General features: G+C 44.9%; 1 protein-coding gene across 6 annotated transcripts in view; it reads left to right on the top strand.

Annotated features, from left to right (window-relative positions):
• Positions 1-27468, top strand: part of TSPAN14 (tetraspanin 14) — a 276364-nt gene that overhangs the window by 209522 nt on the left and 39374 nt on the right. For 5 of the 6 annotated variants that reach the window (XM_068255101.1, XM_068255102.1, XM_068255100.1 and 2 more), the window contains exons 4-6: positions 17593-17739; positions 24155-24325; positions 24425-24550. In XM_068255101.1, the coding sequence (XP_068111202.1) occupies positions 17593-17739; positions 24155-24325; positions 24425-24550 (444 nt within the window). The remainder of the gene's footprint in view (positions 1-17592; positions 17740-24154; positions 24326-24424; positions 24551-27468) is intronic. The other variant, XM_068255103.1, reaches the window with a different exon arrangement.

The following is a 27468-nucleotide window of genomic DNA, read 5'->3' as shown; positions in this document are numbered from 1 at the left end:
GGTGCTAAACTTGGCAGTGGTTGCACAGCTGCCAATTATATAACTCTTCAGCAACCCAACTACAAATGTTCTGAATTGGCCCAGACTATGACTGCAGTATTTTTTCATACAACAGCTGACAAGTGTTTTTAACCACTTCGCCGCCCACGTACAGTACATGTACACCCCTTTAAACTTCCGTACCTTGGGAGTAGATATACGTACACCCGCCCTTGCTGTCTGTGCTCCCGCTCGTACGCGCGCTCATGCATGCCACCGCTAGGCTGGCGATCTTTTAACCTGCTGGGCGGTCTGGACGAGCTCAGCTCGTCCAGTACCGCCGGAGCCTGCCGCTCAGGCCCTGCTGGGCCGATTTGGCTCAAATAAAAAGCAGCACACGCAGCCGGCACTTTGCCAGCCGCGTGTGCTGCCTGATCGCCGCCGCTCTGCGGCGATCCGCCGCGAGCAGCGGCGAAAGAGGGTCCCCCCAGCCGCCTGAGCCCAGCGTAGCCGGAACAAAAAGTTCCGGCCAGCGCTAAGGGCTGGATCGGAGGCGGCTGACGTCAGGACGTTGGCTGACGTCGGTGACGTCACTCCGCTCGTCGCTATGGCGACGATGTAAGCAAAACAAGGAAGGCCGCTCATTGCGGCCTTCCTTGTTTATTCTGGGCGCCGGAGGCGATCGGAAGAACGCCTCCGGAGCGCCCTCTAGTGGGCTTTCATGCAGCCAACTTTCAGTTGGCTGCATGAAATAGTTTTTTTTTTATTTAAAAAAAACCCTCCCGCAGCCTGCCTGGCGATCTTGATAGAACGCCAGGCAGGTTAAGAGGGTGCGGAGCGGGGGGGGGGGGGGGGGGTCGACGACGATTTTAGAAAGACGACACCACAAGGTATTCTGTTAGGAGTATGGTGAGTTCATAGATTTTATTTTGTCACAAGTTGGTGGAAAATGACACTTTGTGAAAAAAAAACAATAAAAATCAAAGTGTCATTTTCCACCAACTTGTGACAAAAAATAAAATCTTCTATGAACTCATCATACACCTAACGGAATACCTTGGGGTGTCTTCTTTCTAAAATGTGGTCACTTGTGGGGTTCCTATACTGCCCTGGCATTTTAGGGGCCCTAAACCGTGAGGAGTAGTCTAGAAACCAAATGCCTCAAAATGACCTGTGAAATCCAAAAGGTACTCATAGTACTTTGGGCCCCTTAGCGCACCTAAGCTGCAAAAAAGTGTCACATGTGGTATCGCCGTACTCAGGAGAAGTAGTATAATGTGTTTTGGGGTGTATTTTTACACATACCCATGCTGGGTAGGAGAAATATCTCTGTAAATGACAATTTTTAGATTTTTTTACACTCAATTGTCCATTTATAGAGATATTTCTCCCACCCAGCATGGGTATGTGTAGAAATACCCCCCAGCACACATTATACTACTTCTCCTGAGTACGGCGATACTACATGTGTGACACTTTTTTTTTGGCAGCCTAGTTGCGCTAAGGGGCCCAAAGTCCAATGAGTACCTTTAGGCTTTACAGGGGTGCTCACAATTTAGCACCCCCCACATGCCAGGACAGTTAACAAATCCCACAAATGACCCCATTTTGGAAAGAAGACACCCCAAGGTATTCCATGAGGGGCATGGTGAGTTCATAGAAAAAAAATGTATTGTCATAAGTTAGCGGAAAATGACATTTTGTAAAAAAAACAAACTAACAACAATTTCTGCTAACTTGTGACAAAAAATAAAATCTTCTATGAACTCACCATGCACCTCACGGAATGCTTTGGGGTGTCTTATTTCCAAAATGGCGTCATTCCTGGGGTCTGTCCTGGCATTTTAGGGTCACCGCAATCATTACATGTATGGCCAGTATTTACATAGTCACATAGTTATTTTGGTTGAAAAAAGACATACGTCCATCGAGTTCAACCAGTACAAAGTACAACTCCCGTCCCCCACATACCCCTGTTGATCCAGAGGAAGGCGAAAAAAACCCCACAAGGCATGGTCCAATTAGCCCCAAAAGGGAAAAATTCCTTCCCGACTCCAGATGGCAATCAGATAAAATCCCTGGATCAACATCATTAGGCATAACCTAGTAATTGTAGCCATGGATGTCTTTCAACGCAAGGAAAGCATCTAAGCCCCCTTTAAATGCAGGTATAGAGTTTGCCATAACGACTTCCTGTGGCAATGCATTCCACATCTTAATCACTCTTACTGTAAAGAACCCTTTCCTAAATAAATGGCTAAAACGTTTTTCCTCCATGCGCAGCTCATGTCCTCTAGTCCTTTGAGAAGGCCTAGGGACAAAAAGCTCATCCGCCAAGCTATTATATTGCCCTCTGATGTATTTATACATGTTAATTAGATCTCCTCTAAGGCGTCTTTTCTCTAGACTAAATAAACCCAGTTTATCTAACCTTTCTTGGTAAGCGAGACCTTCCATCCCACGTATCAATTTTGTAGCTCGTCTCTGCACCTGCTCTAAAACTGCAATATCTTTTTTGTAATGTGGTGCCCAGAACTGAATTCCATATTCCAGATGTGGCCTTACTAGAGAGTTAAACAGGGGCAATATTATGCTAGCATCTCGAGTTTTTATTTCCCTTTTAATGCATCCCAAAATTTTGTTCGCTTTAGCTGCAGCGGCTTGGCATTGAGTACGATTATTTAACTTGTTGTCGATGAGTACTCCTAAGTCCTTCTCCAAGTTTGATGTTCCCAACTGTATCCCATTTATTTTGTATGGTGCTAGACCATTGGTACGACCAAAATGCATGACTTTACATTTGTCAACATTGAATTTCATCTGCCATGTATGTGCCCATATAGCCATCCTATCCAGATCCTGTTGCAATATGACACTATCTTCCTGAGAGTTGATGATTCTGCACAATTTTGTATCATCTGCAAAAATAGCAACATTACTCACTACTGCATCTACTAGGTCATTAATAAATAAATTGAAGAGCACTGGACCCAGTACAGACCCCTGTGGGACCCCACTGCTAACAGTCTCCCATTTTGAGTACGATCCATTGACCACAACTCTTTGTTTTCTGTCCATTAGCCAGTTCCCTATCCATGCACACAAACTCTTCCCCAGTCCTTGCATCCTCAACTTTTGCACCAGACTTCTGTGGGGAACAGTGTCGAAGGCCTTTGCAAAGTCCAAGTATATCACATCTACAGCATTTCCAATATCCATATTAGCATTCACTACCTCATAAAAGCTGAGCATGTTAGTCAAACAGGACCTGTCTTTAGTAAACCCATGTTGATGCTGAGAAATAAGATTATTTTCTACTATGAAGTCATGTATAGTATCTCTTAGTAACCCCTCAAATAGTTTGCATACAACTGATGTTAAGCTTACAGGTCTATAATTTCCTGGATCAGATTTTTTGCCCTTCTTAAATAATGGGAAAACGTGGGCTGTACGCCAATCCACTGGGACTCTGCTAGTTGCAAGAGAGTCACAAAAGATAAGATAAAGGGGCTTAGCTATAACTGAACTTAATTCTCTTAGGACCCGAGGATGCATGCCATCCGGGCCAGGTGCCTTGTCTATTTTTAATTTATTTAGTCTTGCCTTTACTTCTTCCTGCGTTAAGTATTTAATATTACAGTTAGAAGATTGAGACTCTTCTGCCTCTGTAATTTGCAACAGTGCTGTTTCCTTTGTGAAGACAGAAGCAAAGAAAGCATTTAATAACTCTGCCTTACCTTGGTCATCCACCTTGGTATTAGGAGTTTCTGCTATACTCCTTATATTGGGCATACGGGTAATGCACTCTGGGCTGAAAGGAAAAATGAACGTCAAACAATCAATCAATCAATGTGAATGAAAAAATATCTGCCACAAATGTGAAAAAAAAAGAGAGGGGAAGGCGTCTGCCAGGACATAGGAGCTGCCACCTAAAAATGTCCAAACCCACTCAGCTCGTATGCCCTGGCAAACCCGATTTCTCCATTCACATCGATCGATGTGGATGAACAAATCATTGCCAGAGTTCTTTTTTGATACAAAGTGCTTGCCAAAGCATAGCAAGGTGAAGAGGTGCCCAGAATATATAAAACCCTTTAAAATCAATAAAAATAAAAAAGATTGAGGTGGCTTACCTCATAGACGACAAACTCACTTTAGATAAGGACGTTTAATAGATTGTGAAGCACAGGCAACGCGTTTTGTGGGACCATGCTAACTTCCTCAGGCCAAATAAAAGTGCCTACAGATATCAAAGAGAGGTGCTCAGTGCTCCATATACAGTGGGTTGCAAAGGTATTCGGCCCCCTTGAAGTTTTCCACATTTTGTCACATTACTGCCACAAACATGAATCAATTTTATTGGAATTTCACATGAAAGACCAATACAAAATCGTGTACACGTGAGAAGTGGAACGAAAATCATACATGATTCCAAACATTTTTTACAAATCAATAACTGCAAAGTGGGGTGTGCTTAATTTTTCGGCCCCCTTTGATCTGAGTGCAGTCAGTTGCCTATATACATTGCCTGCAGTGGCGTAGCTAAGGAGCTGTGGGCCCCGATGCAAGTTTTACATGGGGCCCCCCAAGCACTCTTTACATGACAATTGATACGACGCACCAAAACCTGCCAATGGCAACTACAGTGTCAGAGGTGCAAGAAGGGGATGGGGAACAGTGTGTTAGTGATTACCACTATTCAAAGCATCTATAGAAGTGATTATTATGAACACAGGACCAATAGAGAGCGAATACTGTGGTTGAGGGAGGGACCTTCAGGGCCCCTCTGGACCAAGGGCCCCGATGCGGTCGCTACCTCTGCACCCCCTATTGCTACGCCCCTGATTGCCTGACATTGAGTGCTAATGACTAAATAGAGTGCACCTGTGTGTAATCTAATGTCAGTACAAATACAGCTGCTCTGTGAGGGCCTCAGAGGTTGTCTAAGAGAATATTAATAATAATAATGGTAGTATTTGTATAGCGCCTTTCTCCTGTCGGACTCAAAGCGCTTGCGAGGCAGCCACTAGAGCGCACTCAGTAGGCAGTAGCAGTGTTAAGGAGACTTGCCCAAGAAACTCCTTACTGAAATAGGTGCTGGCTTACTGAACAGGCAGAGCCGAGATTTGAACCCAGGTCTCCTGTGTCAGAAGCAGAGCCCTTAACCATTACACTATCCAGCCACTGCTGGATAGTGGGAGCAACAACACCGTGAAGTCCAAAGAACACACCAGACAGGTCAGGGATAAAGTTATTGAGAAATTTAAAGCAGGCTTAGGCTACAAAAATATTTCCAAAGCCTTGTCTCTCACCTGGAAAGCTACCAAGATGCGATCACCAAGAAAAAACTCTCCTACCTATCACAGGAGATCGCAAAGGCTGCCAACAGGCCAGCCAAACTATTTTGCACAGTTGATAGACTATGTAACCCATCCTGTCTAAAACCTACTAGAACTCCCTCAAAGGAGCTATGCGAAAAATTTGCTTGCTACTTTGCTGACAAAGTATCCTCTATTCGGTGTCTCATTCAGTCCACAGCACCTAAGACTTATTCAACTCCTGGAAATAGTGACAAAAACAACCTAACACCCTGATGTAGATAATAGGATAACAGAGGCGCCAATAGGATAAAAAACACTAAAAGAACTTAAAAACCCATCTTGGTAATAGAGGAGGCAGTGGTGGACTCACCCCCTCCAAGCAGAACACACGACTGTGGATTTTCAGTCAAAACTATTTTATTGGATACTCCAAATAAAGTGCAACGCGTTTCACGGGATACAAACCCGCTTCATCAGGCAATAACAGATAGGAGTAAACAGCATCTGCCAGTATCATCAACAAAGAGGCGCTCAGTGTTGATGATACTGGCAGATGCTGTTTACTCCTATCTGTTATTGCCTGATGAAGCGGGTTTGTATCCCGTGAAACGCGTTGCACTTTATTTGGAGTATCCAATAAAATAGTTTTGACTGAAAATCCACAGTCGTGTGTTCTGCTTGGAGGGGGTGAGTCCACCACTGCCTCCTCTATTACCAAGATGGGTTTTTAAGTTCTTTTAGTGTTTTTTATCCTATTGGCGCCTCTGTTATCCTATTATCTACATCGAGTCCACCCTTGGTGGAGGGTTGTACCCTTCCTTCTTCAACTACAGAGAGCTACTTTTTAATCCTGAGTGGGGTCAGGACAATCTCCCCACCTGCTTTGACAGTGGTTGCCTACTGGGTAACCCTGGTTTGTGAGTATTAAATTAATATTATTACTCTATCAATTATACCTTACCAGTACATACTACACTATATTGGGCTCTTGGTGTTCTCTCTTTTTCTCAACCTAACACCCTGGACTGACTTCAAAAGTATTAGTGAGGAAGAGATCTCAGACATCCTCCGTCGCCTCCGCCAGACAACCTGCGACCTGGACCCTGGACCAACTAAACATATGCTGAAATGCCCTGACCTGCTTGGTCCAGCATTTCACAAAATAGTAAATTGCTCTCTGCAAGCAGAGAGGTTTCCTACCTCTCTAAAAGAAGGAATCATCAAGCCCCTTCTTAAAAAACCTTCCATGGATGCTATGAGCAGCTACAGACCTGTCTCCAACCTCCCCTTCTTAGGTAAAGTTATTGAAAAGGCTGTCTATCGGCAACTTGAAACCAGGCTGTCAGTAAACAACATCCTGGACCCTCTACAATCTGGCTTTAAGAAACACTACAGTTGTGAAACAGCCCTCATCCAAGTCTGCAACGACCTGCTCATGGCAAGGGACAGAGGGGAATGCTCCATCCTAATCCTGTTGGATCTCTCAGCGGCTTTTGATACAGTTGACCATGAAATCCTGCTTCACAGACTGCAGGAGTACTGTGGCATCAGTGGATCAGTCCTCCAGTGGTTCAGATCATTCCTGACTGACAGAACACAGAGAGTATCCCTAGGTCCTATAATGTCCAAACCTGCACCTCTACAATTCGGAGTGCCACAAGGATCAATCCTATCCCCTCTGCTGTTTGCAATCTACATGTTGCCACTCGGTACACTTATCCTACGTCATGGCCTGACGTACCACTGCTACGCCGATGACACACAGCTATACCTGTCCTTCAAACCTGGTGGAACAGACTCTACCCCAAAAATAAACTCTTGCTTAGCTGAGCTTCAGGCATGGATGAATGATAACTGGTTGAAACTGAATGCTGACAAAACTGAGGTCCTGTTTGTCCAAAGCCAACACTCGCCATCAAAACAGCTCTATCCTAAAGCAACACCAATCAGGATTGGGAATTCAGACATAAACAGCTCCAACCTTGTGCGCAGCCTTGGAGTACTAATCGATGGGGAATTGAGTTTCAGAAAACAAATTTCATCTGGAGTTAAATCTTCCTTCTTTCATCTGAAGAACATTGCAAAGATTAAACATCTGATTCCCCCAGAGGATCTTCCAACCCTAGTCCATGCCTTCATCACATCACGGCTGGACTACTGCAATGCCCTTTATGCTGGCCTCCCTAAAAAGGACCTGCGTCGCCTGCAATTTAATGCAGAATGCTGCTGCCAGATTGCTAACAAACCAGCCTCGTCACTGTCACATTACACCGATCCTTCGCTCACTGCACTGGCTACCAGTAGAATGGAGAATACTCTTCAAGATTGGACTGCTGACATTCAAATCCCTGCACAATCTGGGCCCTGGATACATGAAGGACCTGCTGAAGCTGCACCACACCTCTCACAACCTCAGATCAGCAAGTTCTATAAACTTGGTCACTCCCAGAGTGCACCTCAAAAAATCTGGAGATAGAGCCTTCTGTCATGCTGCCCCTACTCTTTGGAACTCCCTGCCACACCCAGTAAAGACAGCACCATCCCTGGAGATATTCAAATCCAGACTGAAAAGCCACCTGTTTAGCCTGGCATTTCCAGACTTATAGAATTCTTCCTCTGTACCACGATGGTCGGAGCCATGCTTATGCGCTTTGAGTCCCATGGGAGAAAAGCGCTTTACAAATGTTATTTGTTGTTGTTGTTGTTGAACATCCCACGGAGCACTGTTCAAGCAATCATTCAGAAATGGAAGGAGTATGGCACAATTGTAAACCTACCAAGACAAGGCCGCCCACCTAAACTCACAGGCCGAACAAGGAGAGCGCTGATCAGAAATGATGTCAAGAGGCCCATGGTGACTCTGGACGAGCTGCAGAGATCTACAGCTGAGGTGGGAGACTCTGTCCATAGGACAACTATTAGTCATGCACTGTACAAAGTTTGCCTTTATGGAAGAGTGACAAGAAGAAAGGCATTGTTAACAGAAAGCATAAGAAGTCCCGTTTGCAGTTTGCCACAAGCCATGTGGGGGACACAACAACCATGTGGAAGAAGGTGCTCTGGTCAGATGAGACCAAAATGGAACCTTTTGGCCAAAATGCAAAACGCTATGTGTATATCTTCCCCACGGTCAAATATGGTGGTGGCAGCATCATGCTCGGGGGTGCATTTCTTCAGCAGGGACAGGGTAGCTGGTCAGAGTTAATGGGAAGATGGATGGAGCCAAATACAGGGAAAACTTGTAAGAAAACCTCTTGGAGACTGCAAAAGACTTGAGACTGGGGTGGAGGTTCACCTTCCAGCAGGACAATGACCCTAAACATAAAGCCAGGGCAACAATGTAATGGTTTAAAACAAAACGTATCTATGTGTTAGAATGGCCCAGCCAAAGTCCAGATCTAAATCCATTCGAGAATCTGTGGCAAGATCTTAAAACTGCTGTTTACAAACGCTGCCCATCTAATCTCACTGAGCTGGAGCACTTTTGCAAAGAAGAATGGGCAAAGATTTCAGTCTCTAGATGTGCAAAGCTGGTAGAGACATACCCTAAAAGACTGGCAGCTGTAATTGCAGCAAAAGATGGTTCTACAAAGTATTGACTCAGGGGGCCGAATAATTACGCACACCCCACTTTGCAGTTATTTATTTGTAAAAAATGTTTGGAATCATGTATGATTTTCGTTCCACTTCTCACGTGTACACTGCTTTGTATTGGTCTTTCACGTGGAATTCCAATAAAATTGATGCATGTTTGTGGCAGTAATGTGACAAAATGTGGAAAACTTCAAGGGGGCCGAATACTTTAGCAAGCCACTGCATATCTGTAACAGTCTTGTGTAGCAGCTCAGATGTCTGATTAATGGTGATCTGCAGAATCACTAACAATACAGATGCTATACGTGATTATGTGTGATCTGCAGAATCACCAATAATACCCGTATAGCAGACAAGGAGCTGAGTGAGTGGTGATTGGGTGCAACCGTAACTTTAATAGTTTGGTGAGACTTCACCAGAGGGTCCGGTGAGATACTAACAGGGTACTGACCGGATGCTTTAATACAGTAACTGAAAAGAGTGAATCTCCCAAGGAGCGGGTGATTCAGACAAAAGTGCAGGCTAGTGATTACCTATAATGCAAACGGTACTGAGCTGAAGCCTTTTGGTGTGAAATCCTTAGCATCAACACCAGGGAACTAGCCTAAGGTCTGAGCGCTAACACGCTAGCATTCACGACAACAGACCGCAGGCTTAAGAAGCAGAGGAGACCCCACTGGCACGCCCACTCCTCTGAGCCAATGAGGAGCGGCTAAGGTCTCCTCTGACGTCAGCCGACCCGCAGGTCAGCTGACAGCCTTCCTCGCCGCATAAAGGTCCCGTCTGTGCCCGCGCACTACGGCGACCCCCTGCACACGAGAACGCTCCGTCCTCGGCGTCCTAGACACCGCATGGACGGATGCGCACATGGGGGCGGCTGCGGCGGCGGAGCTGCTCGCCGCAGCTGCCTCGAGTATTACAATATCCCAATAAGCGAAGAGTATATCAACTCCTCACAATGTGTCACAAAAACGTGACTTCTTTGCAGACCATCAATTAAAGTGTGGTGTTCAACCTAAAAACATTTGTGTAGCTGTTCCTTTAAATTTATATACTGGCTAGGATGCTAAATCTTTATTTCATAGAGCGTTATAAATTAAAGATGTACTAAGTAGTGTTGGAGAACAATATTATGGCTGGCCCCTTCGTTCTTAAATAAACAAATGAGTGTTCACAGGGCGGCAAATCGCCGCTGTCAGTGGGCGGGGCTATGATGTCATCACGCATGACGTTCGAGGCCACTTCGGCCATGTTTATTGTTGGCAAGCTTGATAATTCTTGCCCATACTTAGGATATTGTTGTTTTCTGGCCACAGGAGGGCGCCAAAAAATAACAATAACCTAAGTATGGGCAAGAATTATCAAGCTTGCCAACAATAAACATGGCCGAAGCGGCCTCGGACGTCATGGGTGATGATGTCATAGCCCCGCCCACTGACAGCGGCGATTTGCCTCCCTGTGAACACTCATTTGTTTATTTAAGAATGAAAGGGCCAGCGCTGCCTCTAGAGTGCGGCACATAGACTACTTTGGTAAGTGCACACCTATTCCCCTACAGGTAAAAATGCTTACTACCCTCCCCACTATGTTTCTTAACACCGTGCATGCCTGCTATCACAGCTCACGTCTGCCACCACTTGCAAATGCATATGCGCTTACAGCAGTACTAATCTGATGCTTGTCACCTCACATAATGCTTTTCACCATATACATATGTTTACAGCACTATCAGCGCTCCTTAAAGAGACACTGAAGCGAAAAAAAAATGATGATATTATGATTTGTATGTGTAGTACAGCTAAGAAATAAAACATTAAGATCAGATACATCAGTGTAATTGTTTCCAGTACAGGAATAGTTGAGAAACTCCAGTTGTTATCTCTATGCAAACAAGCCATTAAGCTCTCCGACTAAGTTAGTCGTGGAGAGGGCTGTTATCTGACTTTTATTATCTCAACTGTAATTGAACTATTTACTTTTCCTCTGCTAGAGGAGAGTTCATTACTTCACAGACTGCTCTGAAAGACTCATTTTGAATGCCGAGTGTTGTGTAATCTGCACATATTATAGAGTGATGCAATGTTAGAAAAAACACTATATACCTGAAAATACAAATATGAGAATATTTTCTTTGCTGCTAATCTTCTAGTAATTATTCATAGTACACAACCAATTCATTATATCATATATTTTTTTTCGCTTCAGTGTCTCTTTAAACAACGTTAAGGTTTAATGCTTACCCACAGATACTTATGTTTTACAGTGCTATTAAACACATGTTATGCCCTTCATTTTCTCTATATACTTTAAATATGCTTGTCCTCACACTGGAATGTTTATGCTTACAGTGTCAATGTCCCTATTCTCCCTATAGCTGACGGCATCTTTCCATAATGTGCCTTTCTTCCTTTCTTCTGTTCTGATATGACAAATTTTCTAGCACATATAGCACTCTGCAACCTCTGTTCATTACATTATATCTAAATGCTTATAATATTGTTCTCCAACACCACTTAGTACATCTTTAATTTATAACGCTCTATGAAATAAAGATTTAGCATCTTAAATTTAAAGGTACAGCTACACAAATGTTTTTAGGTTGAACAACACAACACTTTTTTAATTGAAGGTCTGCAAAGAGGTCAAGTTTTTGTGACACATTGAGGAGTTAATATACTCTTCGCCTATTGGGATATATATCTCTGGCTGCATGACAGTCAGAGATGGCTACTACTTCTTATTTGATTATTGGTATTATTTATAATATATTAGTTCACATATTTAAGTAATGAATTGTGCTTGTGATTGTATTTTGCATGTGTGGAAGTGGGCATGGTCCCACGAAACGCGTTGCCTGTGCTTAACAATCTATTAAACTTCCTTATCTAAAGTGAGTTTGTCTCTATGAGGTAAGCCACCTCAATCTTTTTTATTTTTATTGGTTTTAAAGTGTTTTATATATTCTGGGCGCCTCTTCACCTTGCTGTGCCCCACTCCCCCCACCTAACTAGGAGGGGGGACTTGTGCACCTACTTTAGGTGCACAGGTTCTTTTGCTAAGAGAGCGACCGAGTCCAGGACCGCTGGCAGACCTGAGTGGAGTCAGGTATAATGCACTCTACGTGCCTGAAGTGGTCGGTTGCCCCCTGTGCAACCCACCTTGTGAGTACCCCTTTTTAGAAGTATTTTAACAATCATTACTCGTGACATACTGCACCATTTGGGCTCCCGTTTCTTTGTGTTCTTTTCCCTTCCAGTACTATACATGCCAGAGCATAGGAACTCCAACACCGCCCCTCAGCTCATATGCCTCAGCAAACGTATCTTTTTTTTACTGCGGAGGAGAAATCTCCTCCTGCAATGCTGCATGCACCGACTTGTGTGTAATCTGACAGACGCACAGTGCTTCTGTCAGGATGCACCGTCAGTGCTGCAGCTGGTTGGTCAGTCCACCTGGAAGGGTAAAGGATGGAAAAAAGAGAGAGGAAAAAAAAAACACAAAAAAAAAAAAAGCAAGCAGCAAAGCAATAACTTCATTAAAATTAACATCAACTTTTATAAACTTCATTGAACATTTTTAACCCAAACATTAACATTGGGAACCAAACATTAACTTTTTTGCTTACCTGTTTTTTTTGGTTTGTTTTTCTCTTTTTCTTACCTTTCCGAGGACAAACCTCTCCTCCCCCATGGGACAATGTGCAAAGTGCAAATTGCACAGAGATGTGGCAAAGTACATTATGCACTTTGACCCAAGTGAAAGGAGAGGTTTCTGGCAGCACTGTGTATTAGGGTCTCTGGAAACCTGATGTCTGGGTTCACACTGCATATTGGCGTATCCGGTCGGTCGCGCGCACCGCAACCCAAAACAGACCTTCAGGGAATACCGCAAGAGTAGCATTTGGCCTAGTAATTAACTGCGTCACCGTAGACTAACATGACTTCCGGGCCGACCTAAATTGCCGCAGAAGCCACACAGTAACATAGGCATGCACTAAGTCAAGCACTTCCGGCGTAGGGGGGGGGACACACACACACACAAAGTGTGACTTTCGCTAGGCGATTTTCCCTAACGCATCGCACCAGTGTGAAATAGCAGAGAGACCCTTGTGTGTCTACAGCTATGTCTGGAGTTCCCTACTCTCTAAAAGTGTATCTGTTCATGATACCTCTGGAAACACTCCCCTAGACATAGGTCAGGCTGGTGAGGACAGGTGGGACAGTAAACAGTGGTGTCACGCCTTTTTCCAGCCCTGCTGCAGACACAACAACGTTTTCTTGGGGTGCGTTGATTTGGGGTACTCGGAGGGGGAAAGGCGTAGTGCCTTTCATGTAGCCGGCTAACTACATTTTGGGGGTTAGGACACGGCACCTCCTGGATACAGGAGTTCCATAACGATCGCTTCCTGGAATTTAAGGAAAGATCCAGTTCTCCCAGCCTTACTGTAGAGAACAAAGCTGTTGTAAATAGCCAATTGAATTAGATAAACAGACACTTTTTTTATACCAGTGTCTGTTTTTGCGGGAAACTAAATAGGGCCCTAACATCTGGTCATTGAAGTCACCCCTCCCATGTTAGCATTATACTCGTGGACGGCGAGGGATTTTTCAGTGACCTCAGTTGCCCATTGAATTTGTACTGTCGTGTCTGTGTGAATGGTGGACAGAAGGTAAATGTCCCTCTTGTCCTTCCATTTCACCACGAGCAGGTCATTGGTACACAAGGCAGCCCTCTCGCCCCCCCCCCCGTGCAAGACGGGTATTAACAAAGCCCCGGCGGCTAGGCCGCACGGTGCCACAGCAGCGGATTCCTTCTATCTTTAAATGCTGATAGAGGGCCACACTTGTGTAAAAGTTGTCTACATAAAGATGGTACCCCTCCTGGAACAAAGGTGACACCAAGTCCCGCACAATCTTGCCACTGCTCCCCAGGTAGTCGGGGCATCCGACCGGCTCCAATTTTGAGTCTTTTCCCTCTTAGACCCTAAAATGAGATGTATAGCCTGTGGCCCTTTCACAGAGCTTATACAGTTTTACCCCATACCAGGGGCGCTTGCTTGGGATGTACTGTTTGATGCCAAGGTGCCCGGTAAAATGTATGAGGAACTCGTCTACGCAGATGTTCTGTTCAGGGGTATAAGCATCTGAAAATTTTTTATGACAGGTGGTTTATGAGGGGCCGAATTTTGTGGAGCCGGTCATAAGCAGGGTGGTCACTTTGATGACAGGTTGTGTTGTCATTAAAGTGCAGGAAGCGCAGGATCATCTCAAATCGTGTCCTGGACATGGCAGCAGAGAACAGGGGCAGGTGATGTATTGGGTGCGTAGACCAATAAGACCACAATAGATTCAGTTTGACTAGACCCATGTTAAGGAGAAGGCCCAAAAAAGCTTTACGTTCGGAAACTTGGAGTGGTTTCCACCGGAAAGGCTGGGCATAGTACCTATCCGGGTTGTCGGTGATATATTGTGTGGCATAACGGTTGGTCTCAGCCACAATTCAGTCTTAGAGATCCTCGGTGACGAACAGATGAAAAAAGTCTATGGTCGATCCTAGATTATCTGTCTCCACCTGGACTCCAGACTGGGCAGTGAAAGGGGGCAGTACGGGTGCGTCGGAACCAGGGGATTGCCAATTGGGATTTGCCAGCACCTCTGGAAGACTATGGGTAGTACGGGCCCGTTTTGTTGGTGGCTGCGACTCGGGTCTTAATGCACGTGCCACCGAACCAGTTTCAACTTCCATTCTGGTGCTCACCACTTCACCAGGGTCTACGGAAGTACTGGTGCTAGGTCCAGGAGATGCTGCGCTGCTAGTGTATGCCTCACCATGAAACCTCAGGCCAGCGCTAGCACCACTCAGCTACCCTTAAGGCAGATCCTGCGCCACCTGCGGTCCAGTGACACGGGGTGTGGTACGCCTGGCTCTAGCCGGGACCTCAACCTTGTCATTGCTATCGGTCAGCGAGCCACTGCTGTCTACAGGTTCAAACTCTGACCCAGAAGATTAGTCGGATGAGACGTCCCAATCTTCCTCATCCAACTGGACCATGTACCTGTACACATCATCGGAATAGCCCTTTCTTGCCATGGTGGACTGCTTAATTTAGGGGGTATTCCTCTGAGACTACCCAGCAAAAAGAGCACCTACCTAGCAAAAGGGAGTACTTGTGGAGTACAAAGCTGTGGTCTCTAAGTTTTGATTAAAAAAAAAAAAAAAACTGATCTTTACAGTGCCACAGCTATTGTACAGTGTTTTTTGCAGTGATCAGAAAAAAAAATTGTCACTGCGGTGGGGCGGGCTGAACGCAAGTGCAGGCGAACGATCAGGCCTGATCGGGCAAACACTGCGTTTTTAGTGGATCCTAGTGACCCTAATATAGATCTGACTGCAATGAGTAATGATCGCTTGCAGAAACTATATAGTACCAATGCTGATTAGCGACAGTGATGACGCTAATCAGCGGCTAATTAGTGACTGTGGTGCTGTGGGCTGAGCGCTAACTGTCACTAATGGTGGGAATACACGGTACGTTTCTGTACCGTGTATCGAGCCGCATGATAGATTCCGATGCGTCCCCGCTCGTCCCCACGGGCGCCCGGATCGATTCCCGCTCGGCCCCGCGGGCACTTCTTATCTTCTTTTCGTTTAATTCTATTGTTCTGCCCACAGTATCGAGCGCAGAATTGATCCGGCGGGTATCGGACGTGTCGGATATTATCAATCGAGCCATCAGCGGCTCTATACACGGTACAGAAACGTACCGTGTATTCCCAGCACAACACAGGGGCCTAGCTAACTGGCCTAACTGTTAACACTGGTGATACTAAAAAAGTGACAGTTTTCACTAATCACAGTTTTTAGATCACTAGGATAGTGACGGAAGGGGGGGGGGATATGGGGCAATCAGACAGCAATGGGGGCAATCAGAAACAATCACAGACAATCAAAGCCAATAAGAGGGCAATTACAACACAATTACAGCCAATAAGAGTGATTAGAGGCAATCAGACAACAATCACAGCCAATCAGCGCAGTCGAACACCAATCACGGGACAATCGAAAACCAATCACTGGACAATCGAAAACCAATCACGGTACAATCGGAAACCAATCACGGTACAATTGCAAACCAATCACGGGACTATCGAAGTCAATCCCAGGGCAATTGAGACAATCAGAGCACAATCAAGTGTTACAGACAGTAGATTAGAGGGAGGTACACAATGGCAGGGGTGGGTGATCAGAGGGGGATCTAAGGGTGGGGGGTGATCAGGAGCCCGCAGTGACAGGTGGTGATGGGATGATTAATGGGATGATTGATGGGTGATCAGTAGGTAATTACAGGGAGAATATATGCAAGCAATGCACTTGCGAGGTGATCGGGGGGGGGGGGGGGGGGGTCTGTGCGCGATCTGAGGGTGTGGGCGGGTGATTGGGTGCCTGCAAGGGGCAGATTAGGGTCTGAACTTATGGGTATCAGTGACAGGTGGTGACGGGGGTGATTGATGGGTGATCCGTGGGTGATTAGAGGGGAGAACAGATGTAAACGATGCACTTGGGAGGTGATCTGAGGGCAGGTCTGCAGGTGATTTGAGGGTGTCGCCGGGTGATCAGGTGCCCGCAAGGGGCAGGTTAGCGTCTGATCTGATGGGTGGCAGTGACAGGGGGTGATTGATGGGTGATTGACAGGTGATCAGTGGGTGATTACAGGGGGGAATATATGTATACAGTACACAGGGGAGGGGGGTCTGGGGGGGATCTGAGGGTGTGGAGGGGGATCAGGAGCCCTTAGGGGGCAGTTTAGGACCTGATCTAAAGGATAGCGTTGACAGGGGGTGATTGATGGGTGATTAGGGGGGTGATCGGGGCGGCCTGAAGGGTGCTTTGGGCAATCAGGGGGTCTGAGTGCCTAAAAGTGTGTGTGTGTGTATACTCACAGAGCTGCCGATCGATCACTGTGACCACCAGGGAGGAGGCAGCCTGTATAATGCACTTTGTTTCCCTAACAAAGTGTATTATACAGTTTCTGTTGGGCAATTAAAAAATTTACAACCCTCCGGCACTGCTAATTTGCTGGCGGGTTGACGTCACAGGTGGGCGGAGCCTAATGCTGCGCGATCGCCAGCAATCCCCTCCCCCAAGTACCGCCGCCAATCAGTGTTACGCGGTCCTGGGGGTGCCACTTTGCCGCCGCCAATTGGTAGTGGGCAGTCAGCAAGTGGTTAATTTACAAATAAAATATTGGCACCAAATATTGTGATAGGGACATAATTTAAATGGTGTAATAACCAGTACAAATGGGCAAATAAATTACGTGTTTTTTATTTACGGTAGCATGCATTATTTAAAAACTATAATGGGCAAAAACTTTTCTTATTTTACCATTAAAACACATTTAGAATAAAATAATTCTTGCCATAATGTACCACCCAAAGAAAGCCTAATTGGTGGCGGAAAAACAAGATATAGTTCATTTCATTGTGATAAGTAGTGGTAACGTTCTAAGCGAATGAATGGAAGGAGCGATTTAAGGTGAAAATTGCTCTGGTGTTCAAGGGGTAAAACCCCCCTCAGTTGTGAAGTCCAGTTTTGCTGGCTTTCTTATGTTTTCTAGTGTTACTATTAACCTTAATTAATCCACTATAGGGTGTTATTTCATCTGATGAACTCACATGCCACTCTTGTTTCTTTGCAGGGCATATTGTCAGACATAACAAAGGTGACACGGCTGCATGGATTTGATCCTGTATGGCTGGTGCTGGTGGTTGGGGTCATTATGTTCACTCTGGGCTTTGCTGGATGTGTAGGAGCACTGCGAGAAAACATCTGTCTTCTGAAATTTGTACGTTTAACTCCCTGACATTCATCTTCAATTTTACCTATATTTCATATATTTGATAAACTCTCAAGTAATCTGAATGGAATTTTATGCTCTAGCAATGGGTGGGTAGGTACCTGCTAGTGCATTTCACAAGACCTTAAAGGAAAGATGCAAGGTAATTAAAAAACAAAAATCTACTTACCTGGGGCTTCCTCCAGCCCCTGGCAGGCGCCCTGCTTCCTCGCTACAGCTCTGCTCCCAGCCGGTGGCCCAGGGGTTCCCTCCGGTGCAGATGCCGACGAGCATCAACTGTGCCTGCGCGACTGCCACTCACGGTCGCGCTGATGTCATCTGGAGTTTTCTACGCAGGCGCAGAACTAATGGGAGCGGAGCTGCGGCGAGGGCACAGGATGGCTGGCAGGGGCTGGAGCAAGCCCCGGTTAAGTAGATTTGTTTTTGTTTTTTTAATTACCTCGGACCTTCCCTTTAAGCAGGCCTCAAAAACAATATAAAGAAGACCAAGACCAATATGTGTGATATTTAAAGTCACTAGGTAGATATTGGTAAGGAAATATTAGGTGGCAGCAGGATGGCGTATGTGGATAGCGCTCTCGCCTAGCAGTGCTGGGTCCCCCGGTTTGAATCCCAGGGCACTATCTGATGGAGTTTGTGTATTTTCTGTTGTCTGTGTGAGTTTCCTCCGGAGACTCTGGTTTCCTTCCACATCCCAAAAACATATAGATAAGTTAACTGACTTCCCCCTAAATTGGCTCTAGACTAAGATACATTGACTAGATGATACATACGGTGCTGCTCATAATTATACCCCTGGCAAATTTTGACTTAAAGCGGAACTGTAGATATAAAATAAACACATTGTTTCACTTACCTGGGGCTTCCCCAAGCCCCCAGCAGCCGTCCTGTCCCGCGCAGCTCCTCAACGAGCCTCTGTTCGCCCACCGCCAGCTACTTTCGGTTTCGCCGCCGGGCCACTGCGCCTGCGCGGCTCTGGCCACGTGTAACCTTTCTTCGCGTTCCCCGCTATTGCAGAGGGGGAACGCGAAGAAAGGATACGCTTGGCCAGAGCCGCGCTGGCATCGACTTACAAGTCGAGGTACGGGACCGAGCGGTGGCGGGGGAACGAAGACTCGTTGAGGAGCGGCGCAGGACAGCTGCTGGGGCCTTGGGGAAGCCCCAGGTAAGTGAAACAATGTGTTTATTTTATATCTACAGTTCCGCTTTAAAGGAGGCAACAGACAAAGAATAAGAAAGCCGATTTGCTTACCTGGGGCTTTCTCCAGCCCCTTGCAGCTGTTTGTCCCACGCTGACAGCTCCGTTCGCAACCACCGGCTCGGGATCCCCGCACGGTGCAGAGGATGACCTCAAACTCGTCCTTACCGTGCCTGCGTGATGTGCCGCTGTCAATCAAGCCCATGTTGTCTGCGGAGTACTGCGCCATCAATGTGTTGATGGGAAATGACATAGGTGTCTCCCAAAAGATAAAACAATGTATAAAAGGCATTTCTCAGTTTTTATTTAAATTTGAGCAAAAAGTGAATATTTGATTTGTGCAATCCTTTTAAGTATTAGAAGCTATCCTGCTGATAATCTGCTTCTAATACTTTAAGCCATAGACCCTGAACAAGCATATGCAGATCAGGTGTTTCTGACATTATTGTCAGATCTGGCAAGATTAGCTGCATACAGTGGAGGAAATAATTATTTGACCCCTCACTGATTTTGTAAGTTTGTCCAATGACAAAGAAATGAAAAGTCTCAGAACAGTATCATTTCAATGGTAGGTTTATTTTAACAGTGGCAGATAGCACATCAAAAGGAAAATCGAAAAAATAACCTTAAATAAAAGATAGCAACTGATTTGCATTTCATTGAGTGAAATAAGTTTTTGAACCCTCTAACAATAAAAGACTTAATACTTAGTGGAAAAACTCTTGTTTGCAAGTACAGAGGTCAAACGTTTCTTGTAATTGATGACCAAGTTTGCACACATTTTAGGAGGAATGTTGGTCCACTCCTCTTTGCAGATCATCTCTAAATCCCTAAGGTTTCGAGGCTGTCTCTGTGCAACTCTGAGCTTGAGCTCCCTCCATAGGTTTTCTATTGGATTAAGGTCCGGAGACTGACTAGGCCACTCCATGACCTTAATGTGCTTCTTCTTGAGCCACTCCTTTGTTGCCTTTGCTGTATGTTTTGGGTCATTGTCGTGCTGGAACACCCATCCATGACCCATTTTCAGTTTCCTGGCAGAGGGAAGGAGGTTGTCGTTCAGGATTTCACGATACATGGCTCCGTCCATTTTCCCGTTAATGCGATTAAGTTGTCCTGTGCCCTTAGCAGAAAAACACCCCCAAAGCAAAATGTTTCCACCCCCATGCTTGACGGTGGGGATGGTGTTTTGGGGGTCATAGGCAGCATTTTTCTTCCTCCAAACACAGCGAGTTGAGTTAATGCCAAAGAGCTCTATTTTGGTCTCATCAGACCACAGCACCTTCTCCCAGTCACTCACAGAATCATTCAGGTGTTCATTGGCAAACTTCAGACGGGCCTGCACATGTGCCTTCTTGAGCAGGGGGACCTTGCGAGCCCTGCAGGATTTTAATCCATTGCGGTGTAATGTGTTTCCAATGGTTTTCTTGGTGACTGTGGTCCCTGCTAATTTGAGGTCATTCACTAACTCCTCCCGTGTAGTTCTAGGATGCTTTTTCACCTTTCTCAGAACCATTGACACCCCACGAGGTGAGATCTTGCATGGAGCCCCAGAGCGAGGTCGAGTGATGGTCATTTTGTGCTCCTTCCATTTTCGAACAATCGCACCAACGGTTGTCACCTTCTCTCCCAGCTTCTTGCTAATGGTTTTGTAGCCCATTCCAACCTTGTGCAGGTCTACAATTTTGTCTCTGACATCCTTGGACAGCTCTTTGGTCTTTCCCATGTTGGAGAGTTTGGAGTCTGCTTGATTGATTGATTCTGTGGACAGGTGTCTTTTATACAGGTGACTAGTTAAGACAGGTGTCCTTAATGAGGGTGACTAATTGAGTAGAAGTGTCTAACCACTCTGTGGGAGCCAGAACTCTTAATGGTTGGTAGGGGTTCAAAAACTTATTTCACTCAATGAAATGCAAATCAGTTGCTATCTTTTATTTAAGGTTCTTTTTTCGATTTTCCTTTTGATGTGCTATCTGCCACTGTTAAAATAAACCTACCATTGAAATGATACTGTTCTGAGACTTTTCATTTCTTTGTCATTGGACAAACTTACAAAATCAGTGAGGGGTCAAATAATTATTTCCTCCACTGTACTTGTTTCTGGTGTTATTTAGACACTACTACAGCCATATTAGCAGAGCTGTCGGGCAACTGTCATTGTTTAAAAGGAAATAAATATGGAAGCTTCCATTTCCTTCTCCCTTCAGTTGTCCTTTAAAATCACGTTGATTTATCAATGTGTCTACACAATGGACTCTACAGTATTCACAAAACTACTCATAAATGACTTATTTCACCTAATTGATAAAAATAACCTTTCAGCACATTTACAAGCAAAATATTCACTCTTTTTGATTTGATGTTTGATTTTATGCCCAACCGTTACTCTTTAAAGGAAACCAGAGTTAAGGTCCGTACACACGCCGGACTGGAGGCAACGACGGGTCCGTCGTCACCTCCCGCTGGGTGGGCGTTCCAGCGACAGTCCGACGTGTGTACAGTCTGTCGGCAGACTGCGGACCGCTCAGAAACAGCCATATCAGTCCGCCCATAGACTGTACACACGCCGGACTGTCGCTGGAATGCCCACCCAGCGGGAGGTGACGACGGACCCGTCGTTGCCTCCAGTCCGGCGTGTGTACGGACCTTTATGCCTAGTACACACCATACAATTTTCTGATTTTTCTGTTAGATTTTCTGTAAAGTACTGGTAGAGACTGGTCATTATCTCTGGTGCATTCTCCTCTGGTTATCTCCTGCTGAGTAGAACAATGCCTAATTGCTAGGCATATATATGAGTAGATAGATAATTTCCAACATGTTGGAAATTATCTGGCAGGTAAATCTTAACAGAAAATCTAACAGAAAATTGTATGGTGTGTGTACCTAGCATTACACTTCTGGTTGGAGCCTGCAGCTAGTAACAAACTCTGGCTTCTCCATGCTGGGGGCGGGGACTTTGATAAAGATATACTGCTAATGCCTTCCTGAACAGTCAGATAAGTGAAGACAATAAACACACGTTTCTGCTAATTTAACCCCTTATCACCACCTGAATAAAGGTACCCATACACTTCTAGATTAGCAGCAGATTCGACCATCAGATAGATTCCTGTCAGATGCCTGTCAGGTCGAATCTGACAGGAATCTATCTGATGTGTGTCACACAGTAGGAACAGATTTCCAATAGATTTCAGAATTAAATGTATTGAAAATTGATCGAAATGCAGTGTTGCATCATTCAATACAATGCTACCCTATGGGCCATCGATCTGCTGCCAGCAGCCGAGCTACCCAGATTTACCATCTGAACCGATCGAGCAAATCGAAATCGGCTGGAAAACGATCGATCTGCCGATCATTCAAGTTTTCTGCTGCATCAGTTTCTAGCCAATTCGATCAGAACGTTCAAATCGGCCGTTGATCGATGGCTAAATTTGACCATTGTATGGGCCCCTTAAGATTCTTCAGCTGGGTGATTACTAGACTATATACTGAGGCGTTGATAGCAACCCCCTTGTGCAGGAACATGATCTGTCCTGCAGACCCAACACTTCTTTTTTTTTTTTTTCTGGAGGTGTTGGGATGATTTTACAACAGAGAGGCAAAGCTCTTTAAGGAAAGAAACTGCTCCTAGTACTTGTGGTAATGTGTGCCCTAACATACAGCATTAAAAAAAATGCTTTAATTGATAGATGTCCTTTAAGGGTGCCTATACATCACTTGATGTATGGGCAGATCGACCATGAGACAGATCTTTCTCTGATTAGAGAGGGATCTGTTTTCAACCTATAACCCCAAATTGATTTCCCATAGAATTCAACACTACATTTTTGAAAAATCAGCATAGCACCACCGCCTGCTTAAAGCGCACCTGAGATGAGAAGCGTCTCGGGTACTATACCTGGGGCTTCCTTAAAGCCACTCGTCCCTCACTGTCTCCCCGGGTGGCTCCTGTCACTTGCAATTCAGCCCAAATAACTGGCCAAGTCGCTCTTCGGTGCACGTTCCCAGGCACGAGGCCGCGATAGGGGAGCATGCCTGGCAGGTCCCCACATGCGCAATGAAGCGAGACTCAGCCAGGCTTTCGGGCTGAATTGCAAGTGACAGGAGTCCCCCGCGGAGAAGGCGAGGGATGAGTGGCCTAAAGAGGGCTTAAAGGGAACCTTAACTGAGAGGGATATGGATGTTTCCTTTTAAACAACACTAGTTGCTTGTCAGTCCTGCTGATCTCTTTGGCTGCAATAGTGGCTGAATCAAAGACCTGAAGCACGCATGCAGCTAATACAGTCTGACTTCAGTCAGAGCAGCTGATCTGCATGCTTATTGAGGGACTGTGGCTAAAAGTATTAGAGACACAGGATCAGCAGGTGAGTCAGGCGACTGGTATATTTTACAAGGAAAAATCCATATCCTTCTCGGTTTAGGTTCCCTTTAAGGAAGCCCCAGCTAAATGGAGGGGGGAGTTGGCACACGGGAGGTGCGGTAAGAATCTGTACACCTCCCCACACGGACGTATAGCATCTATTTATAATTCACAGTTCACCTCTGGTATCCTTTAAGACCTTTTAAACACATCTATATGGATAGTTTAAGGCCTATGCTCCACTAACCACTGAATAAGGTAAACTTAGCATATTTGATGAAAAGCCTTCCAAACACTTTTAAGTTACTTTAGCGAAGTTCAACAAATCTTCAATCCTGGAGGGATCCCAGGGCTCTTTAGCATGGGTGTCCACAGGAGGATCCATCTCTATTCTTTACTATCCTCTGTTCTGTTATATAACACTGACATGATCTTTTGCAGGACTTTACAGAGCACCGTCGTGTCACGGACTGTCCATAGAGGTGCTTACAATCCAATCCTACCATAGTTATAGTCTAATGTCCTACCATATTATGTATTTATCTAGCTCTGGCATCTTCTGCAGCACTTTACAGAGTACATAGTCATGTCATTGAACATCCTCCGAGGAGCTCACAATCGAATCCCTACCCTAGAGTTTGTCCTACCATTATATTGTTGCCATGTAAAGTAAGCTTTAATTCAGAGGACAGCAGCAGCATTCTCCTATACATGAGGGTTTCCCAATCCCATCAGTGTCATTATATTTCCAAAAACATGAGCTGTTAGTTTAATCTGAGCCTTAATGGTATTTGCCTGTATGCGGAGAGTTCATAACCCAATTTCTGTGCATCTTTTCTCAGTTTTGTGGAGCCATTGTCTTAATCTTCTTCATGGAACTAGCTGTAGCAATATTGGCTTTCCTTTTCCAAGATTGGGTGAGAGATCGGGCCAAAGAATTTTTTGAGAACAATATCAGAGCGTATCGTGATGACATAGATCTTCAGAACCTCATAGATTCCTTACAGAAAGCGGTAAGAGAGAAATCTGTATGCCACTAATTTAGCATCGAAATTGCAGAAGACCCATTGTTCACACAGCATGTAAAATCTCTGCATTGGTGTCTTTTACAGAATCAATGTTGTGGTGCTCAGAGCCCAGATGACTGGAATTTGAATGAATATTTTAACTGCACGGGAGAAAATCTGAGCAGAGAGAAATGTGGAGTACCCTTCTCTTGTTGTATTGCAGATCCTGCTGTAAGTCCACCTTTTTACCCCATTTGAAATACTGATTTGTTTTTGAAGTCCTGTTACATTGTACATAATCCTTGTCACTAATCTGTTTAGGAGATTTTCTTAAATGGGTGTAGGAGTTTAGCTTTCGTTGTTGTTATTATTATTATTATTATTATTATTATTGATTTATAAAGTGCCAAGCTGTTCCATGCTGCTGTGCAAAGCAAGAAACAAACATGGGGTACAAAGTAATACAGACAATGGTATACACCAATATACAAAATACAGAGTTAGTACAGAATATAGAATTGGTAATTACAGAGACAAAAGGAACATGACTAAAATGTGTAACAAATTCCAAGACACAAAAGGATGAGAGAGCCCTCCCCTTGTGAGCTTACAATCTAAAGGAATAGGGGTAAACAAGATGGGGTAGTATATAATATTCATACCTGGAGGCAGTGTGTTTTAGGTTATCTGGTAGGAGTACAACTTGGCCATTGGTCAAAGGGTAAATGGCCTAAGGTAGAGAGTATGTTCGATGGAAAAAGTGAGTTTGAGGGCATGTTTAAAGATATCAAAAGCTGGAGAGTGACGGAGTGTTGTTGCTGGGGATTTCAGAGGAGGGGAGAAGCACGTGCAAAATCTTGTATATGTAAATGCAAGGAGGTGATTATAGAGAAGACCAAAGAAAGGTCATTTGCAGTTCGGTTGGTATCTGGAAACCAGTGAGGAGATATACAAAGGAGTGAGGCTGTGAAGAGCTTTGTAAGTTAAAGAACAACTGGAGTGAGAAGAATATGGAGACTGCCCTATGTATTTCCTTTTAAACAATACCTGGCAGTCCTGTTGATCTATGTGGCTGCACAGCACCTGAAACAAGCATGTCGTGATTCTTGTCAGATTGGACAATAATGTCAAATACCTGATCTGCTTCATGCTCGTTCAGGGTCTGTGGCTAAAAGGATTAGAAGCAAAAGATCAGCAGGATAGCCAGGCAACTGGCATTGTTTAAAAGGAAGTGCATATGTACTACTGTGTAACTTCATTCGTAGTCACCAAACCCAATTTTAACAATATATCAAATTGATTTCATGAGCAAAGGGAGTGCATAAATTTGCATAAACGGGCATCAATGCAGAATTATTTGCATCTCATTGAGCATCCCTATTAGTGACACAATTACACATCAGCCTTAAAGGGAGGGTTCACGGAAAATAAAAATACTAATCCACTTACCTGGGGCTTCCTCCAGCCCGTGGCAGGCAGGATGTGCCCTCGACGCCGCTCCGGAGGCTCCTGGTCTTCTCCGGTGGCTCACCGACCTGGCCAGGCCGGCTTCCAGGTCGGGCTCTTGTGCACTCCAACGTGCGTCTCACGCGGTCGCCCTGATGTCATCGGACGTTCTCCAGGCTGTACTGCGCCTGCTCCCTCACATATCCCTGTTGATCCAGAGGAAGGCGAAAAACCTTTACAAGGCATGGTCCAATTAGCCCCAAAAGGGAATAGAATTCCTTCCCGACTCCAGATGGCAATCAGATAAAATCCCTGGATCAACATCATTAGGCATTACCTAGTAATTGTAGCCATGGATGTCTTTCAATGCAAGGAAAGCATCTAAGCCCCCTTTAAATGCAGGTATAGAGTTTGCCATAACTACTCCCTGTGGCAATGCATTCCACATCTTAATCAGCCCTACTGTAATGAACCCTTTCCTAAATAAATGGCTGAAACGGTTTTCCTCCATGCGCGTATTATGTCCTCTAGTCCTTTGAGAAGGCCTAGGGACAAAAAAGCTCATCCGCCAAGCTTTTATATTGCCCTCCGAAGTATTTATACATGTTAATTAGATCCCCTCTAAGGCGTCTTTTCTCTAGACTAAATAAACCCAGTTTATCTAACCTTTCTTGGTAAGTGAGACCTTCCATCCCACGTATCACTTTTGTTGCACGTCTCTGCACCTGCTCTAAAACTGCAATATCTTTCCTGTAATGTGGTGCTCAGAACTGAATTCCATATTCCAGATGTGGCCTTACTAGAGAGTTAAACAGGGGCATTATTATGCTAGCATCTTGAGTTTTTATTTCCCTTTTAATGCATCACAAACTTTTGTTAGCTTTAGCTGCAGCGGCTTGGCATTGAGTACGATTATTTAACTTGTTGTTGATGAGTACTCCTAAGTCCTTCTCCAAGTTTGATGCCCCCAACTGTATCCCATTTATTTTGTATGGTGCTAGACCATTGGTATGACCAAAATGCATTAACTTTTCATTTTTCAACATTGCATTTCATCTGCCATTTATGTGCCCATATAGCCATCCTATCCAGATCCTATTGCAATATGTCCCTATCTTCCTAAGAGTTGACGATTCTGCACAATTTTGTATCATCTGCAAAAATAGCAACATTGCTCACTACTGAATCTACTAGGTCATTAATAAGTAAATTGAAGAGCACTGGACCCAGTACAGACCCCTGTGGGACCCCACTGCTAACAGTCACCCATTTTTGAGTATGATCCATTGACCACAACTCTTTGTTTTCTGTCCATTAGCCAGTTCCCCATCCATGCACACAGACTTTTCCCCAGTCCTTATATGAGAGGGTAGGAGGCGCCCTAGAGGGTACTCATAGCATAACTTTAAAATCAATCAACAAGTTTTTATGGTAAACCGTGGATCAATTGCTAGGTAGCTGTCAGTATACACTCTAGTGGTAGAAGTACTGGAATTACTAGGTTATGATTGAACTACCACTAGAGTGTATATTGACAGCTACCTAGCAATTGATCCAGGGTTTACCGTAAAAACTTGTTGATTGATTTTAAAGTTATGCTATGAGTAACCTCTAGGGCGCGTCCTACCCTCTCATATTGTATACCTCCCCTGGGACCAGGGGTTGCCACCTTGACAGGTGGCATCTTTTTGAAGGCGCTGCGA

This window comes from Hyperolius riggenbachi, chromosome 10 (assembly GCF_040937935.1).
Source record: "Hyperolius riggenbachi isolate aHypRig1 chromosome 10, aHypRig1.pri, whole genome shotgun sequence".
NCBI classification, from domain to species: Eukaryota; Metazoa; Chordata; class Amphibia; order Anura; family Hyperoliidae; genus Hyperolius; species Hyperolius riggenbachi.
Note: the sequence above shows the minus strand (reverse complement) of the source record. Positions and strands in the feature narration are given on the sequence as shown.